Source organism: Apodemus sylvaticus, chromosome 2, assembly GCF_947179515.1.
Source record: "Apodemus sylvaticus chromosome 2, mApoSyl1.1, whole genome shotgun sequence".
NCBI lineage: Eukaryota > Metazoa > Chordata > Mammalia > Rodentia > Muridae > Apodemus > Apodemus sylvaticus.
The window spans coordinates 172,108,629-172,127,516 of record NC_067473.1 but is presented as its reverse complement, the minus strand read 5'-3'; the positions used below and the strand labels follow the sequence as shown (position 1 = coordinate 172,127,516).

Below are 18,888 nucleotides of genomic sequence, written 5' to 3'. Positions count from 1 at the left end.
GATATAACATTAAATAAAAATCTTTTAAAAAAATCTGAATGGCTGCTACAAAAACAGTGCAGTTGGCAAGTATGTGTGGTGGTTTTTGAGGCATGCCCATCACATTGGGTCAGTCAAAAAAGTTGTAAAATGTCACAAAGCAGACTGGTTAACTTTAAAACAGGCCCGCTGTACATCTGATAAGTGAATTTAGATGAGTATAACCTTTTTAGAGAAAAACAATCTAAAGATACATAACAAGCATCCAACATAGTGTTCTCAAAATAGCAAGCAAACATAAGGTACATCAAGAATATATAAACATTATCAAACAAAAAGACTTGGTAGGTCTGGAATAGACATTTCATGTCCATACAGTAAAATTTCTTAAGTTAATGACATGTGTTCTCAACTAAGAACTCTGGTCTACCTAGAAGTTACTGCATTCAAATTAAAGTAATTAACTGTGTCCAAGTTAACATTGAACCAAAGGTATAATTGGGATGGACTGCACTGCATCATATGTAGTCTTGACACCAAGCAAAGCCAACCAGAGCTCTGATAACAGAAACACATCGTTAATTTCTGTAATTTCATACTTGTGTGTATCTTTTGAAGTAATTCAGGTTAATAACCTCTTACTTATACTCCTGTAACCTAGGGAGGATAAGCTTTCTTTTGACAGCACTTACAATAGAACTTTGGTGTTTGATCAGATAAGCATTATTATTGTTAACTTTGGACTTTAAAAAAGCTCTTTGTGATATGTCAGGGTCTCTGAGAATCTTAAAGGCAGTATGTTAGACACACTTTATTTAGGATTTGGTTTTGAAAGGGCAGGGTGATACTTGCTTTTAATTATACTGAAAGTGATTTTAAATAGGTAGGATGATAGATCACATAGTGGGTAATAACAGTGGCTAGAAAAAATCCTAGTTCTTAAATGAGGTTTTTGTTTGCTTGTTTTTGTTTTAAACAACCAAGCACATAATAAAGTCAGTATTAATCATGGAGAATACTGATAAGATAGAGAACACATGCTGTCCATAGGGATTATTACAGTTATTAAGAAGGCAAGGCAAGTCTTTTAAATCCCCTTTTAATCTCATACCTGTGAATTAAGAATATTTGGCAATTTTAACAGAGAACACCAAAATCTTAATTTTTCAAAAGGATTCCAAAGAAACTCTTATATAAACTCACTGGATTCCAGCCTATTTACTTGAACAAAACTTCTTTGTCATGATTAAATTAAGAGCCTTTATAGCCATTTAGATTTTGTCCTGAAATTTCCTCCTACTCATTTTGGAACATTTGCCTTTAGTACAAAACTTGTCTTTTCCCTTCCCCAAAACATAGCCTGCATATCTTACATACAAAGTTGTTCCCTGTGTCACTACTTTGAATAGTTTCATTTGCATATAAAATTATAACTCATGTAATTGCAGCAACTAATGCTTTAAGACAAAGTTATTTGGAACTTAATTATGAAACTTGTACATCAGCATTTCATAGTAGACTAATAGGACTAATAGTAGACTAGTAATATATGTCTTTCACCTTTTTTTTTTTCCTCTCTGAGACAGGTTTTCTCTGTGTAGCCCTGGCTGTCCTGGAACTCACTCTGTAGATCAGGCTGGCCTTGAACTCAGAAATATACCTGCCTCTGCCTCCCAAGTGCTGGGATTAAAGGAGTGCACCACCACTGTCCAGTGTCTTTCACCTTTTTATAGCCAGATGTTTCATGACAATACAACTTTTCTTTTCTCTCTCTTTTATAATTTTTATTATTATTACTTTTTTTTTTCCCGTGGTGCTGAGATTCATACTTGGGACCTTACACTTACTACCACTGAGCTGTATCCCCAGCCCAGGACAACTTTTTAATGTGACAAAATAAATGTTTTTTAATAAGCTCATATATTTAGCTCTTTTACCATAAAAATAAGATGTAAGAAACTATATAAGTAGAAAACATGTTTCAGTATTATAGTTTTAACTAAAATAATCTAGATAGGTAATAAACATGTATGAACTAATGTAGCACAAATCTGAAGTTTTATTAGTACCACAGATTTTGGATACTGTCTTCACATTAGGTTAGTGTATGGTGTGTGTGTGTGTGTGTGTTTGTGTGTGTGCATGTTCATATCTGTATGTTTATGTGTGTATATATGTGTGCATGCACATGTGAGCACATATAGTGTTGCACATCTGGAGGCCAGAAGTCAGTGCTAGGTCTAGTGTGAAGTGTGAAGATCTTCCTCAGTTGATTTTCACATATTTTTTTGAGATAGGATTTCTCACTGAACCTAGGTCATTAATTCAGCCATGCTGCCCTACTGGAGTTCCCCCACCTCAGTCTCCAGCCCTGGAGTTAAATTGTACTGCTGCTATTCTCTGCTCTGTATATGGGTTCTGGGGATGGGAACTTTGGTCCTCACTTCTTATGTAGCAAGCACTTCATCTACTGAGCTTTGTCCTAGCCTCACATTGGTTTATCACAATATATAATTGCTCTTAAAATGGTTTGTTAGATTAATCACTTCAGCTAAATGCAAATGCAGGTGTTATATTTGCTTATTTAGAACTAACCTGTTAAAGTTTAGTAGAATATTATCCAAGCAAAATAAATTATACTAGTATCATACAGAAACTTAGAAGATATAGAATACAGATGCTAATTACCACTTGTAACATTTTATTTTTTATCTCTTTCGTGATGGAAACTGAACCTGGGACCTTGTAAATGCTGGTGCATGCTTTGCTGAACCACATTCCTCTGTAAATTTTAGTAAAACAACAATACAATATTCAATTAGTTTCTCTTGCCAGATTCCCCGAGTTTACTTTAATTTACTTAGCTTTTTATTTTTCATTTTTTATTTTATCATGTGTAATCTAGATTTCTTCAGATTTGATTTGTATCTCAGGCTGGCCTAGAAGTCCTGCTGTTCTAGCTTCCTGAGTGTTAGGATTACAGACGTGAGCCCATAATGACTGGCCTTAACTTGGATTCTTAAAACATTTGGGTTAGTTTCCTATAAAAATACTTTTGAAGATACATTTTGGATACCTTAGGAATGTTTAATTTATATAATTACTTATGTTTAAGCCAGTCTAAACAGTTTCATTAAGGAATTTTAAAATCTATCTGTTAATACTATCCATAGGTAGGAAAATAGCTTGCATAGATGGATGCATGTAAACATACAGACAGATACAAATAGAAAGTTCATATTTCAGATTGGAATTTTCAGCTCATTTTCACTTGATATAAAAGAGCTTATTCTAGCCCTTCCCTCTTTTATGTTGTCATCACAATCCTCTCTCTCTCTCTCTCTCTCTCTCTCTCTCTCTCTCTCTCACACACACACACACACACATTTTGAGAGAGAGAGCGTGTGTGTATTCATGCTCTACACTTGTGGGCACCATGGCTATGTGGGTCTTCAGAGATTCAACTCAGATCCTCAGGCTTGGTGACACACACACACACACACACACACACACACACACACACACACACACAGAGAGAGAGAGAGAGAGAGAGAGAGAGAGAGAGAGAGGACTGTTTTTGACTGCTAGACTAAGTAGTTGAGGTTACATGCTGAGTCAGTATAAAGTCTGAGTGTGTAAGTAGACTAATTTTTGAGGGAAGGACTGAAGGAAGACCAGCTGTTTTACTGGGTGTCTCCAGATTGCTTTTGAGTGATTAAAAGCCTGTTTATAGCTTGGGCTTCTGACTTCTGCCTGAATCCCCACTGGAGGATGGGCAGGTCAGGTTTAGGCAGGCCTGTAAGATTTGGAAATTTGGAGATAGATGGAAGGTCATTGAGGAGCCTGGGGTATTGAAAAGAGGCAGATGAAAAGATTGAAAGGAGCCTCAGGGAAGGGTGACACTGAGGGGAAGAGAATGTGTGTGTGGTGAGGTCATGCTTAGGTATAGAGCCTTTGGGGAGCCAGTAAGGGAAGATTTTAGGTTTATAAGACCCTGGAATACCTGAGTTAGTGTCAGAGCCTACTTTTTTTTTTTTTTTTGTTTTTTTTTGTTTTTGTTTTTGTTCCCTTAGCCTGAGGAACTGTTTGCTTGACACTTCTGATGCAATTCCTTATGCTCAACACCAGACAAGAGGTCTGGAGAACTAGTTTAAGGGTTTATCTCTGGGCTGGAGGGTTAAGAGCACGTCTTGCTCTTGTAGAGGACCCAGATCCAGTAACCAGATATTAACTCATGCCTGCCTGTAACTACAGTTCCAGTTCCAGGGGTCTAACGCCCCCTTCTGACCCCCATGGGCATCAGGCACACATATGGTATTCAGTCATACACACATAAGGCAGACACTTACTTACACACTTAAAAAAAAAGAGTTGATCACAGGAACAGCCTAGCTGCTATTTCTGAACTGGAAAGACATTGAAATAATTCCCAAAGCACTGTCTTTGAGGTAGGATTATCACATGCCCATAGATGACGTACTGTTCCTATGAAAGTTATGTCACCCTACAGATACTAAATGGAAGTAAAATCTAGGCAGGCCTGTGCAGGAAAACACTTTGAAAAGACTTTAACACAGGGTGCGCTTTGACAGCAGGATCTTTAGGAACCTTACAAATGTAAAGAAAGACGTTCACAGGTAGTGGAGAATGGGTTTTTGCTGGGAGGTGACTAGGTTAATTGAGGTTAGACCAGTTTAGCAAGTGACTTTTGATGTGGTCTGTTGATTTCTGAATGATGGTTAAGTGAGGATGTTAAGGGGCTAGAGTTGTTCTCAGTGAAAACCCTTACCTGGAATGGATGACCCCAGTTCAATCCTCAGAATAGCAAAAAATTGCCAAGAATGAGAGAAGAGTGGAGAGGAAAGGAAATAGGGAGGTAGGAAGGGGAGGAAACTGTTCTCCATCTGCTTAAGCAGAGTGTGTTTAAGCCAGAGGTGGGCTTTTTTTTTTTTTTTTTTTGGTTTTTTGGTTTTTTGGTTTTTCGAGACAGGGTTTCTCTGTATAGCCCTGGCTGTCCTGGAACTCACTTTGTAGACCAGGCTGGCCTCAAACTCAGAAATCCGCCTGCCTCTGCCTCCCAGAGTGCTGGAATTACAGGTGTGCGCCACCACTGCCCAGCTTAATTCAGAGTTTAAGGGATGATAGAAGTCTGAATACACTTTAATCAAACCATGACCATGAGAAGGAAGTTTCATGGGCATTTGTGAGTTCTTGGTTGGAACTTAAAGTTCTTTTGTAAATGCAATTGTTGTTCTGGGCTGGGTCTGGGTCTCAGGGCCTTCCTTGTATATGCTGTGCAAGCATTCTACCATGGAATTACTACTCTGCATGGTCAGTTTCTTTCTCCCCTCCCCTCCCCTCTGTCCCTTCCTCTCCTCTCTACCTTCTTTTGAACATTCATTGTGTGTGTGTGTGTGTGTGTGTGTGTGTGTGTGTGTGTATGTGTACCTGTGGAATTCAGAGAACAACTTGGAGGAGTCAGTTCTCTCTTTCTCTACTGTGGGGATTCTGGGGATTGAGCTTGAGTCATCAAGGTTGTTGGCAGGCATTTTTGCCAGTCCCTAAATTAGGTTTAGATTAGGCTCTAATGGAAGATTGCTTTTTTTGTTACTGTTTTTGGCAGGGCTGGGGATTTAGCCAGTTCTTTGTAAGTGCTACATAAGTGCTCTGTGACTTAACTATATCCCTAGTCCTGGAAAATTGCTTTTAAATATTAGTAAAAATACATACTATATTACTGTGAGCAGTGAACTCAACTAGGCACCTGTAATGAATTAATTCTAAGGCATGTAACTCTTAATTCCCTAGGAACTGAGCTCCTACTTGAAGTAGAAAAGATACTTCAAAAAAGCTAGTATCAAAACTGAGTGTGGAGCCATAGGATTCTTATAGAGTAAAGGTTCATGAGGACCTGCATTTGGTCTCTAGAGGACCTATGTGGTGGAAAGACCTGACTTCTGAAACATGTCATATGGCCTTAAAATGTACATGCATGTGTGCACACAGCCACACACCCCTACACCCCTGTAAATAAAGCTGGGTATGCTGGCATGCATGTGTACCCTAGCATTCTCTTCCTGTCCCTTCAAAAACCCCCGTTTAAACAAGCAAACAAAAGCTGTTATGAAGTAAGTGATAAAAGACTGTAGAGGCTCAAAGATGAAGTGTCAGAGCCATCGAGGAAAGGCAAAGGCAAGCCAGCGAGGTGGTCCACTGTTTTGCATGGCAAATTCCTGCAGAATCAATTTGAAGATGTACCATCATGTAGTGATGCTGTGTGGATGAATTGGTGATTTCATTATTTCTGATAATGATTTAATGGAACTCCTAAGTTGATACAAGTAATTTTAAACCTCCTATAGAATAAAAGCTGCAATTAGAGTTCCATGAATCTTCATGTTTCATGAGCTAATTGCACTAGGTAAAGAAAGCAAGCTTGGAACAAATTTACGATCAAGGAAAACATTCCTTCTAGGTTAGGGACAAGGCCATTGTCTGGTAACTAAAGGTCATAAACTGGGACACAGGGACAGAAAATAAATGATGGACTAGTCTGTCTATGCAAGACTTCAAACTAATAAGACAGAAGGCTGATGATTTGTGTCTTGACAAAACCATGCTAACTTACGACATTAAAAAAAAAATCATTGTGGAGAGGGTCCTGATCCTGGAAAGGATTGATCTAGCATGGGAAGGGAATATAAAGACAGAGAAAAAGGAGGGAGGTGATTGGAGAAGGGATGGAGAGAAGAAGGTTTATGGGACATATGGGGAGGGGGGATCCGGGAAAGGGGAAATCATTTGGAATGTAAACAAAGAATATAGAAAATAAAAATATTTTAAAAAAGTCATTGCTTTAAACTTATAATGAGCCGGGTGGTGGTGGCGCATGCTGGTGGTGGCGCATGCCTGTAATCCCAGCACTCTGGGAGGCAGAGACAGGCAGATTTCTGAGTTCGAGGCCAGCCTGGTCTACAGAGTGAGTTCCAGGACAGCCAGGGCTATACAGAGAAACCCTGTCTCGGAAAAAAAACAAACAAACAAATCCCCCCCCCCCAAAAAAAAACCAACCAGACAAACAAAAAAACTTATAATGAACTTTTGGAGCTAGTAACAGGTATATCTAGTCTAGTATCAGTCTTAATAGAAAGACACGTAAACAATTCTGCTGTAATTCGTTAAGTCTTATTGATCTATGACATGAACTGTTGCCTTAAAACTACTGTGAACTGTTGGAATGTAAAAATGTTTAGAAAACTGTGTGATCAGTTATCCTGAGAAAGTATAAAAACTAAGAACCTTTATAAAATAACGATGTAGCTTTCTTCAGCTTCATCCAGTATGTGTGTCTCTTGTGTATGTCTGAATTTTTCTCTTTTCTCTCTGGTTCACACAGACCAGCTGATCAGGGAGGGGCCCTTGAGCCAGAGAGAAAAGAGCCCTAGTAACTAACTTCTTTTCTTAATCTCCTGCTGCTATCAGCAGGAATTTATTGCCAGAAGCCTGTGGCAGCTTTTGGCCACAGAATAGCTGAATTAAAGAAAGAGAAAATTTACCAAAAGTTAGCAACTTTTGTCCTGCAATCGCTGATACCACCCATTGCTATCTGCCTCAGTGTACCTTGGATGCCAGGCTAGCTACCAACAATGAAGGATGTAGATAAGATATAAATCTAGCATTGAAGGACATAGATTTGCTCACTGAGAGAAAAGTATGGAGAGAGCAGGAGAGTGAGTACACTGGTGTTGGCATATACTGTGATGTGTTCCCAGTTCCCATATATGTCAAATCTGTTTTTATGTGCTGAGATTATAAAGATGAATTTGGAGTCCCAGGAGGAAGTTGCATAGTGGAAGGCTAAGGATTTGAGGCTTCATGTCTTACATAAAGGGAATGAGGGGGCTTTGAGTTGGGTGAAATATTCATATATATATATATATATGAATGAAGTGGGAAAAGGGGAATGTTGAGATCATTCACTGTTAGGGAAATTCATGAAGCCCAGAACAGCAGAGGTGCTCTAGAAACTGGGAGCACATTTAGAGAAATAGTAAAGAAGCATTAATCACACAGTACTTGGCAGACTAGGGAGAGAGAAGCAGGCCCATGGTAAGATTAAGGAGACCTGGGCTGTGGAGATGTCTCTATGAAAAGCCTAAGTACCTGAGTTTGGATCCCTGGCACCCAAGTAAAAGCCATAGAAGGGTGCCGTTGGGACTCATCTGTAACCCCAGCACTAGGGGCAGGTTCAGAATGATTCTGGGGAGGAGGGGCCAACTGGCCAGCCAGCTTGGACTCAGTGACTGATGCTGTCTCAGAAAGTCATCTCTAGTCCACCTCTGGCTTCCACGTGTGCATGCCCCCACACTTGCACATACTGGCCTATACCACCGCCACCCCACAGAGAATTATAACATCCTTGAAGAACTTTTTAGAGAGAAAGGTAATGAATTTTAAGTCAGTGATAGGAAGATTGCAGCAGGCCCCCCCCAAAGAAAAAACCCTAGGGAATAAAACATAAGGTTAAGTTGATGGTTTGGAAATCAGTTGTGAAGAGTTTCATGAGATTAAGATTGAATCTGGGTTGTTTTGTGCCCTCTCGTTTGGGGACTAGAGGTCTTGGAATACTATGTGTATATGAGAAGTGAGAGAAAGATTTGAAATAATCAAGAATAATAAGTAGTGTGGTGTAGAGAGACCATTCTACCAGTAGGACTCTAGTGAATACTATGGAGAAGTAAAGAATAAGGACTAGGGAAAGGTTTTTAGTTGGATTTTTTTCCTGAAAACTTGGAGAAAGCAGGTTCAGTTGGATAGAGTGTATGAAGTTAGACAAAAGAAGTTAATAAAGATGAATGGTGATGTGTAGTTAGGAGAACGAGAAGTATTTTCTTGATAGTAAACACGGTTAGCATTGGGTAGAGTATTTGATACCTGAGCCAGCCATGAGCCTTTGAAGATGAGCAACTGGTGGAGTTCAGTTGCAGAGTGAACCTAAAGTGTTCACTCACTTGATTCCACAAAGAAGGAAGGGTGTTTCCCCACACCCTGCTGAGGACTGGGGAGAGGGTGTGTAGCCCTGGCTGCCCTAGAGCTTGCTTATATAGACTAGGCTGTCCTTAAACCATAGAGTAGAGGTCCACCGGTTTGTGTTTCCAGTGCTGGGAACCACCACACCTGGGCCCAGAGAACTTGAGAAGTATAAGATGTTGATGAGGGAGAATGTTATCCATTTGAGAGCATCCTAGGTTACAGAGTAAGACCTTGTCTTCATCAAGGGAAAAGAAAATTGTTAGGAGGTTCTAGCAGAGAAGTTCAGTATTTGAATATTGACAAGACCTGTCCCCCTTTATTCAGGAAGGTTATTCTCTTTGCACAGCTCCTGCAAGTGGCTGCTAAAGAGATGTGATTTCTGTTTGAGTTCTGATTCTTATGAAGTCAGGTAAACACTGTGGAGTAAGCACACGGTATGTAGTGTATGTGCTACTGGCAGGGAACAGGTGTGCAGTATCTGTCATATCTAGTAGATAAAAGCAGTATTATAATTTTCTCCAGGTTACACACTGCTCACCAGATTCTGGTGCAGTGTTGTCAGCCTTGTTCATGCAGAAGAAGAGTAGCTGCACAGGCGGGCCTTTCAGTCGTGTGTAGTCCCTGAACACACTCAGTCATAACTAGTGCGTGAAGTTAAAGACACTGATCCATCTGCTCCTGTCTCCTCCAACACTGACGGCACTCAGAGGGCCCATAAACTTTAAATTACCAGGAAAGAGTTTTAGATTTTTGTAGATAAAAAACTCTTCAGTGGAAATATTAATGTTTGACTTGAAAACATGAAAGCCATTTGGCTGCTACTTACTGCCATAAGTACGTTTGGTACATAAAGTCTTTAATGGATGATAATGCCATAAATAAAGTACCTGTTAACTATTACATTTCTGTCACTCTTGCATTATCAAACTTAAATATCCTGGGACTATTGTTTAGTTTTCTGCAGCCTTTGGCATTTAACTCTTAACTGATAGAAATGTTTTGGTTTGTTTGTTTGCAAATTGCATTTGTTTCCCAATGTTCCTGTTTGGCTTTTACGGTAAAAAGTTGAACATAAGACATTATTGGGACTGGTTCAGTCGTGAGATGTATGGATGTCTGCAGTGAGTTCAGGGAAATTGATGTTCTTGTCAGTGTCTGTAGTAGTTACAGTAAGCAGAAAGGACTCCACCAGTTTTCTTTTGCTAGTGAAGTGAATGCCCACATGTTTTTGACTGAGAAATTTGGGTTTCAGTGTGGTTGTATCAGAAATTCATGTTATCTAACAGATGGGCAGAACACATGTTCATAATACAAGTTGACTAATATAGTCCTGTAAATGGGCTTAACCATTACTTTTTTCTTTTTGAATTTGTGAGCCACTTATTTTTTTCAAATTAGAATGTTTTTAATTAAGGGAGTGGTACTTTTAGGGGTTGAGAGCACCTGATATTCTTACAGGGAACCCTGATTCTGACTTCTGATAGTCACAGGGTGGGTTATAGCCATTTGTAACTTCAGTCTAGGGGATCTGACACTGTCTTTTGGCCTCTGGGCACCAAGCATGCACGTGGTACCCAGACATGCAGGCAACACACACACACACATCACCCCCCCCCCCCCAGACATACACGCACACCCCATTAGCTGTATTTTCAGTGTTCTTGGTGACATGGTTGATGGGCACTCAGTGTGCAATGATGACTTCCCATTGTCATAGGAAGCTCCACAGGACAGTGGACTGTTTCCAATTGATGCTTGATATTGGGGAAGTAAATGTCAGAAATTTAGTAAAGATATTTAAAATAAAAAAAAAAACAACAGAATTTATACTGTTGCAGTTCTAGTAACTTTATCAAAGCTAATTGTTATTTTTTCAGGTAAGGTTTATATTTAGATTTGGTATTAGGTTTAGTCAGAGATCACTAATATTGGACATCAGGAAGTTATATTATCAGGTTCTGCTAGGATGCTTATTTAAGTTTTATTAAGGTATTGATATTACTTGTCAATAAATGTTACTTAATGCAAAGGGTAAAATTAGGAGGTTTTGATATGTGTATATAGCTGGAGTGAGTTCAGGGAAATTGGTGCTGTTGTCAGTGCCTGTAGTAGTTACACAGTAAGCGGAAAGGACTCAGCCTCTATCTTTATAATTGAGACCAGTTTTTTATGTTGTTGTGGGTGATGCAGCTCAGTGCTGAGTGCTGGAGGACTCTGGGCTGAGTCCCTGGCTCTGCAGAAAAGCCGAGGGGAGCTTGACTCTTGTTCCTGTTTTTCCCACTCCTGCTTACCTCAAGAAAGTCAGATTTTGTCTGGCTAGATTAGTTGACATTTTCTATAATCTTTCATAGATGAGCATCATTAAATATGTTTTCTTTTTGGTCTGACATCTTTTCCCATGTGTTATTTAGAGATTATTTCATTTTTTATGTATAAATGATTCATTACATTTAAAAAATGATGGTTTTGGATTTTGGAGACAGTCTCCTTTAGCCCATACTGATTGTAAAATCCCCGTGTAGCCAAGGAAAACTTGGAACTCTGATTTTCCCGTCTCTTTATTCCAAGTGTTGGGTTTGCAAATATGTCCTACTATGCCTAGCAGCTTATTGCTTCTTATTCTATTAATATATATCTACTTATTTATTAGTTGTTGGCCACATTTGGGTTGATTCTAATTTATGTTATTTCAAAGAAATTTCTTTGAACATTTACTCATAGCTGTTTGTATTATTTTTATTTATTTCTCTAGAGTATTTATTCTCATGTGTTTAGTTTTCTTGAGTAAATACTTAAGTGTGCAGTGGTTGCATCATATGGTAGGTTATGCATCTAAACCTTTACAAGCGGTCAGTTGAGGCAGGGATTGCTTGCCTGGAATTCGGGAGGATCCTGGGTTTCATCACCAGCACTGGAAACAGACAGCTAGCTAAACAAACACCTGCTAACTGTTTTTCACCAGCATAGTACGAGTGTTTTTTTAGTATGTATAAAACTTTTAAATTTTATCTGACAGACTCTCGATAAGAGAAGACAGCCAGGTGAAATTAATTTAAAGTGCTAGAAAGACATATTAAGTGTGAAAAGATTTTAGCCGGTTCACTATTGCTATATTTCTCATTTTTAAAAAAAGTACAGGGTTCTACTTATGTGTGTGGTTGTGTGCTTGTTTGAGATTATGTGTACCACATGTGTACATTGCCCACAGAGACCAGAAGGCATGAGATCCCTGGAGCTGGTGGTTGTGAGCTGTTTGATGTGGTGCTAGGAACCAAGCCCAGGTTCTATGCAACAGCAGCAGGTGACCTTAACCTGCTGAGCCGTCTCTCCAGCCTCTGACTTCCCATTTCCTTATTTTTGATAGTAGTCACAAATAATGATTTGAACTTCTATGACTCACTTTATAAGATATGATAATTTACTTCTTCCTTACATATTTTTCTTTTTGTTTCAGCGGCCCCTTTGTTGCTTTATGCAAACAGACGGGACTTGAGATTGGTTGATGCTACAAATGGCAAAGAGAATGCAACGATTGTAGTTGGAGGCTTGGAGGATGCAGCTGCGGTGGACTTTGTGTTTGGTCATGGCTTGATATACTGGAGTGATGTCAGCGAAGAAGCCATTAAACGAACAGAGTTTAACAAAACTGAGAGTGTACAGAATGTTGTTGTTTCTGGATTACTGTCCCCGGATGGGCTGGCATGTGATTGGCTTGGAGAAAAATTGTACTGGACAGATTCTGAAACTAATCGTATTGAAGTTTCTAATTTAGATGGATCTTTACGAAAAGTTTTATTTTGGCAAGAGTTGGATCAACCCAGAGCTATTGCCTTAGATCCATCAAGTGGGTAAGTGTGTAACGTACAACAGGCACTCCAGTTTCTTCTCCTAGCCTTCCTTTGTTGGTAAATACCCCTCACTGCTGGGGGAAAAAGAAAGATACAGGCCTTTTGGGGTTTCATTGTCAAGTAGACTTGAGTATGGAAAGTTGAATTTATTATTAAAAGACAGTGTGTATCCACCATGCATTCTCTGTTGGTGGGGGTGCAAATTAATAAAACCAGTTTGGAGATTTCTCAAAAAAAATTAAAAATAGAACAACCATGTAACCCAGCTATTTCATTCCTGGGTGTATATCCGGAGAATTACTTACCATACCTTAAGAGACACGTGTATGTACGTGTGTGTTCGTAACTGCTTTATTCACTATAGGAAAGCATTGGAATCAACTTAGTTGTTAGTCAGCAGATGAGTGGATTATGTATGTATGTATGTGTATGTATGTATGTATGTATGTACACACACACACACACAATTCAGCTGTAAAGAAAAGTAAAATGAATATATTTCCAGGAAAATGGATGGTGTAGGTTCAGTGTAAGTAGAAAAGAGAAGAAAGGATAAATGTTAGAGGATTAGGAAGGACTGAATGTGGGTAATGGACACGATATGGAAAAGACTATAAAGCTGATTGTTTTCCAAGTTTGGATGCTAATGTGGAGTTCTTTGTTTTTGATGGTGGATAAGTACATAAATATATATCTAGTAAGTGAAAGTGTAAAATCAAATGTAAAGTTCTGTGGCTTCAGAATTGATACTTAAATTGTATAGTTCATTGAGCTGTATAGATTTTGGGTCTGGTTAGTTTTGGTGTGTAATTTTTATTTGCAATTTTAAAAAATAATAAAGCTTATAAAATTAAAAAATATAAAAAACAGTGTAAATAGTTTTGTTTCTTACAGCAGTTATAGAACAGCCATGTTTATAGTTCTTGGTTTTCTTCTTCATTGTTCAAAGAGAGGGGGGAGACTTAGTATCTCATCACTTAAGATGATGTTTTAAAAATGTTCTTGATTTTAGACTATCACATAATCAGTCATTTTGCAATAGTATCTTTTACATTAAGCTCTGACATACCACTTAACGTATCTGTGCTGAATGGAAAGAATGAATATTAAATAACATATTTCTTTTTAGCTAAACCTGCATTTCATGATCTTGCAGTAATGGGTTTGTGCCTACTCCCTCTCAGACGAAGGCCTTGCCCTGCTCAGGTGAGGCAAGTGCTCTGCTATGGTGCCGCCTCCCTGGTATGAGGGGATAGCTCAAAGCTGCAGACCCTGCACCACTGAGCACGCCCCCCCCCCCCCTCATTTGCCTCCTGGCCTTGCTGTTTGACATTTTCATTCAGTGTGCTGTTACAGCTAAATGGAGGTCATTGTGATCCTGAGCTTGAAGTGACTTAACTAGTACTCTGTTAAGATCAGAAGATATGGTTTTGAATCGTTTTTATATTTTAATAAGTTTCTTTGATTCCCCCCCCCCCAATCAGGATGTTTTAAACATTAGAATGTTTTAATCCTCTTCGTAGAAGGGAGTTAAATTAATTTTATGTACTAAAGTAGAACTTGGAGGAAATCAGATAAAGGTTTGTATGGTTTGTTACCATAAGATCACACTTATCAGGTGTGATTTGCTGGCATATATTAAAGATAATGCTATATTGTAAAAAAAAATGAAAAGTTTGTTGTGAGTCTGGGGTTGCTTAGAGCTTCGCCATGACTGTGAATGAGTTTTAATAAGAAGAGGCTTTTTGTTTAGGTGTGGTACCCAACTCAGTTTACAATGAGAGCAATCCCAAAATGCAGCTTCTGACCATATCATCAGTCCAGGGCTTACCAGGGCAAACCCCACAAAGTTACAGTTTTGGATCTTTTTTGAAAGAATATGCAAGTTTTGATTACAACAGTATGAAACAGCAGTTTCATATGACCTATTATCTTGCAAGAACAGCAGAATTTACAAGATCAGTCAATTTAAGAATAGTCTTATTAACTGGGAAAAAGGGAAGTGGGTGGCTGCCAGGGTTACAGCCTATGCAACACAAAGTCTAAACTTTAAATGTAATGTTAACTATTACAATGGAGAATCTATTGAAATGGAGAATCTATTAAAAATACACATTTTTAGGGCGCACAGAAGTGAATGGACAGCTTTCAGATCAGTTCACCCAACCACATGGATCAAACTGCTGGGCAGGCTTGGTGCAAGGTGCCTTTAGTGATATCGTTACTCTCTAAGTCATCTCCCTGGCCCCTTAAAATTAATTATTAATTAACTAATTAATTTTTATGTACATTGGTGTTTTGCCTGCATTTTATGTCTGTGTGAGAGTGTCAGATCCCCTGGAATAGGAGTTACACATAGCTGTAGGCTGCCATGTGGGTGCTGGGAATCGAACCCTGGTCTTCTGGAAGAGTAGCTAGCATTCTTAACCACTGGACCAACTCTCCATCCCCTCCCTGGCTCTTAATAAAGCATCAGAAAACGGGTTAGGAATCAGAAGAGTGAGTCTTAGAGTCTGTACAGTAAGCTCTTCTGATAAGAATTTGGTTCTTGAGAACACTGAAATAGTATTGAGAAGTGGAGCTGGAATTTTGCTAATAGAGTTTGTAGGTCTGAGGGGTGCCGGCCTGTTTGAGGTTACTGCTATTGTAGGTCTCATTAGATTTGGTGCCTTTCACTGCTTGTTAGGGAAGAAGACTGGTGAAAGACTGTTCTCCCCCCTTTGCCCTCCTCCAGCCTCTTCCCCTCTCCCTTCTGGCGTGGTGTGGTGGTAAGCCCCCCCCCCCCATATAAATAAATATGATTAACATATAATTGGGACCAAGTAAAATTTGTCTAAATGGTATACATCTCATATTTGGTATGATAGGGAAGGTGTTTAAAATTATATTTAAACTCATAGAATAAAAATATATCTTCTATTGCTCTTTCAGTAGTACTGATCTTAGTTTTGTGTCACGGATTGTAGTTTTAGTGCAAAAGCAATTACAGGGAGAATTTACCCCTTGTCAAACAGAAGAGATGGTTTCCAGATTTATTTTCTACATGAAGTTTATTTTTCAGATAAAGTGCGTAAAGATAGGGCTGAGGAAGCTGGGCGGTGGTGGCGCATGCATGTGATTGCCAGCACTCTGGGAGGCAGAGGCAGGTGGATTTCTGAGTTTGAGGCCAGTGTGGTCTACAGAGTGAGTTCCAGGACAGCCAGGGCTATACAGAGAAACCCTGTCTCGAAAAACAAAATCCAAAAATCAAAAAAAAAAAAAAAAAAAAAAAAAAAGATATGGCTGAGGAATAAAATAGGCTGTTCAGAATCCCAGGAACCTCCGCTTTGAGATTCAGAAGCATCAACTGAGTGCTCGCTCTACATCAGCGTGTCAGAGGAGGGCTGCTGAGTGACTGTATTGTTGAGTCCTGGGAACAGGGCAGACATCTGTGTGCTTTTGGATGTATGGAGTTCTTTGTATTATCAGTTCATTTAGTCTAGACTAGAGGAAGAGTTTTCTAAATTGGGCCTCTATTAGTCTGGCCTCCCTCCCTCCCCCCTCCCCTTTTTAATACTTCTGTCTGGTAGTGTAGAAGTCAGGCCAACGAATAAGAAAATATATGTCTTATGAAAATTGTTCCAGGAAGCAGTGTTGTCCTTTATATTGGGTAGAGGGCATTCTTGTATAATTAAAATACAAAGCACCTCATTCTGATTTTCACATTGCTCTACCTTGGTGACACTGACAGACTGGTTCAGGTGCAAGTCCCATAGTCATTCTGAGAATGTTTTTGCATGATTCCAAATCACTAAATACTTTTTCCAAGTTAGTGATTCAGCTTGAGTTCATCCTGTTTGTGGCCAGTAAACTTGTGATCTTCCTGTCTTAGCCAACTGAATGGCATATGGTTTTTTTTTTCTGTCAATTATTTTTTTTATTTATATGGCATATGTTTTAAAGATATATTTTTTATATCCATTGTTTTTGTTTCTTTTTTTTTCTTTATTGATATATTTTTATTTACATTTCAAATAATTTCCCCTTATCTGGGTGCCCACTCCCCGCAAGTCCCATAAGCCCTCTTCCCTCCCCCTGTTCCTCCATCTGCCTCTTCTCACTTCCCTGTTCTGGAATTCCCCTATACTCTTGCACTGAGTCTTACCAGAACCAGGGGCCACTCCTCCATTCTTTTTGGACCTTATTTAATATGTGGATTATGTCTTGGGTATTCAAAGTTTCTAGGCTAATATCCACTTATCTGTGAGTGCATACCCTGATTGATCTTTTGAGACTGTGTTACCTCACTTAGTATGATGTTCTCCAGCTCCATCCATTTGTCTAAGAATTTCATGAATTCATTGTTTCTAATGGCTGAATAGTACTCCATTGTGTAAATATACCTCATTTTTTGTATCCATTCCTCTGTTGAGGGACACCTGGGTTCTTTCCAGCTTCTGGCTACTACAAATAGTGCTGCTATGAACATAGTGGAGCATGTGTCCTTATTGCATGCTGACGAATCCTCTGGGTATATGCCCAGGAGTGGTATAGTAAGGTCCTCAGGAAGTGTCATGCCCAGTTTTCTGAGGAACCGCCAGACTGATTTCCAAAGTGGTTGCACCATCTTGCAATCCCACCAGCAAGTTCCTCTTTCTCCGCATCCTCGCCAACACCTGCTGTCTCCTGAGTTTTTGACTTTAGCCATTCTGACAGGTGTGAGGTGAAATCTCAGGGTTGTTTTGATTTGCATTTCCCTAATGATTAATGATGTTGAACATTTCTTAAGGTGTTTCTCAGCCCTCCGAAGTTCTTCATGTGAAAATTCTGTTTAGCTCGGTACCGCACTTTTTAATGGGGTTATTTGGTTCTCTGGGTTCTACCTCCTTGAGTTCTTTGTATATATTAGATATTAGCCCTCTGTCAGATTTAGGGTTGGTGAAGATCCTTTCCCAATCTGTTGGTTGACGTTTTGTCCTTTTGACAGTGTCCCTTGCCTTATAGAAACTTTGTAGTTTTATGAGGTCCCATTTGTCAATTCTTGATCTTAGAGCGTAAGCTATTGGTGTTCTATTCAGGAACTTTTCCCCTGTGCCCATGTCCTCAAGGGACTTCCCCAGTTTCTTTTCCATTAGTTTCCGTGTTTCTGGTTATATGTGGAGGTCCTTGATCCACTTGGAGTTGAGCTTAGAATGAGGGGAGAAGAATGGATTAATTCGCATTCTTCTGCATACTGGCCTCCAGTTGAACCAGCACCATTTGTTGAAAAGACTATCTTTTTTCCACTGGATGTTTTTAGCTCCTTTGTCGAAGATCAAGTGGCCATAGGTGTGTGGATTCATTTCTGGGTCTTCAATCCTATTCTATTGATCCGCTTGCCTGATATTGTACCAATACCATGCAGTTTTTATCACTATTGCTCTGTAGTAAAGTTTGAGGTCTGGGATACTGAATCCCCCCTGAAGTTCTTTTACTGTTGAGAATAGTTTTAGCTATCCTGGGTTTTTTGTTATTCCAGATGAATTTGAGCATTGCTCTTTCTAGCTCTATGAAGAACTGGGTTGGGATTTTTATGGGGATAGCATTGAATCTGTAGATTGCCTTTGGCAAGATGGCCATTTTAACTATATTAATCCTGCCAATCCACGAGCATGGAAGATTTTTCCATTTTCTGAGATCTTCTTCGATTTCCTTCTTCAGAGATCTGAAGTTCTTGTCATATAGGTCTTTCACTTGTTTGGTTAGAGTCACCCCAAGATACTTTATGCTGTTTGTGGCTATTGTGAAGAGTGTCATTTCCCTAATTTCTTTCTCAGCCTGCTTATCCTTTGAGTATATAAAGGCTAGTGATTTGCTTGCGTTGATTTTGTAGCCAGCCACTTTGCTGAAGTTGTTTATCAGCTGTAGGAGTTCTCTAGTAGAGTTTTTTGGGTCACTTAGGTAGACTATCATATCATCTGCAAATAGTGATAGTTTGACTTCTTCCTTTCCAATTTGTATCCGTTTGTTTTATATCCATTATTAAGCATAACAGTAACACTAAAAGGTT

The 18,888-nt window shown here is 39.2% G+C and overlaps 1 protein-coding gene across 3 annotated transcripts in view; it reads left to right on the top strand.

Moving 5' to 3' along the window:
* The window catches only part of Lrp6 (LDL receptor related protein 6), a 132,637-nt gene that overhangs the window by 12,658 nt on the left and 101,091 nt on the right, over positions 1 to 18,888 (top strand). For 2 of the 3 annotated variants that reach the window (XM_052175101.1, XM_052175100.1), the window contains exon 2: positions 12,467 to 12,860. The exons of the other annotated variant lie outside the window; for it this stretch is intronic. In XM_052175101.1, coding sequence (XP_052031061.1) covers positions 12,467 to 12,860 — 394 coding nt within the window. The remainder of the gene's footprint in view (positions 1 to 12,466; positions 12,861 to 18,888) is intronic. 3 annotated transcript variants of the gene reach the window in all.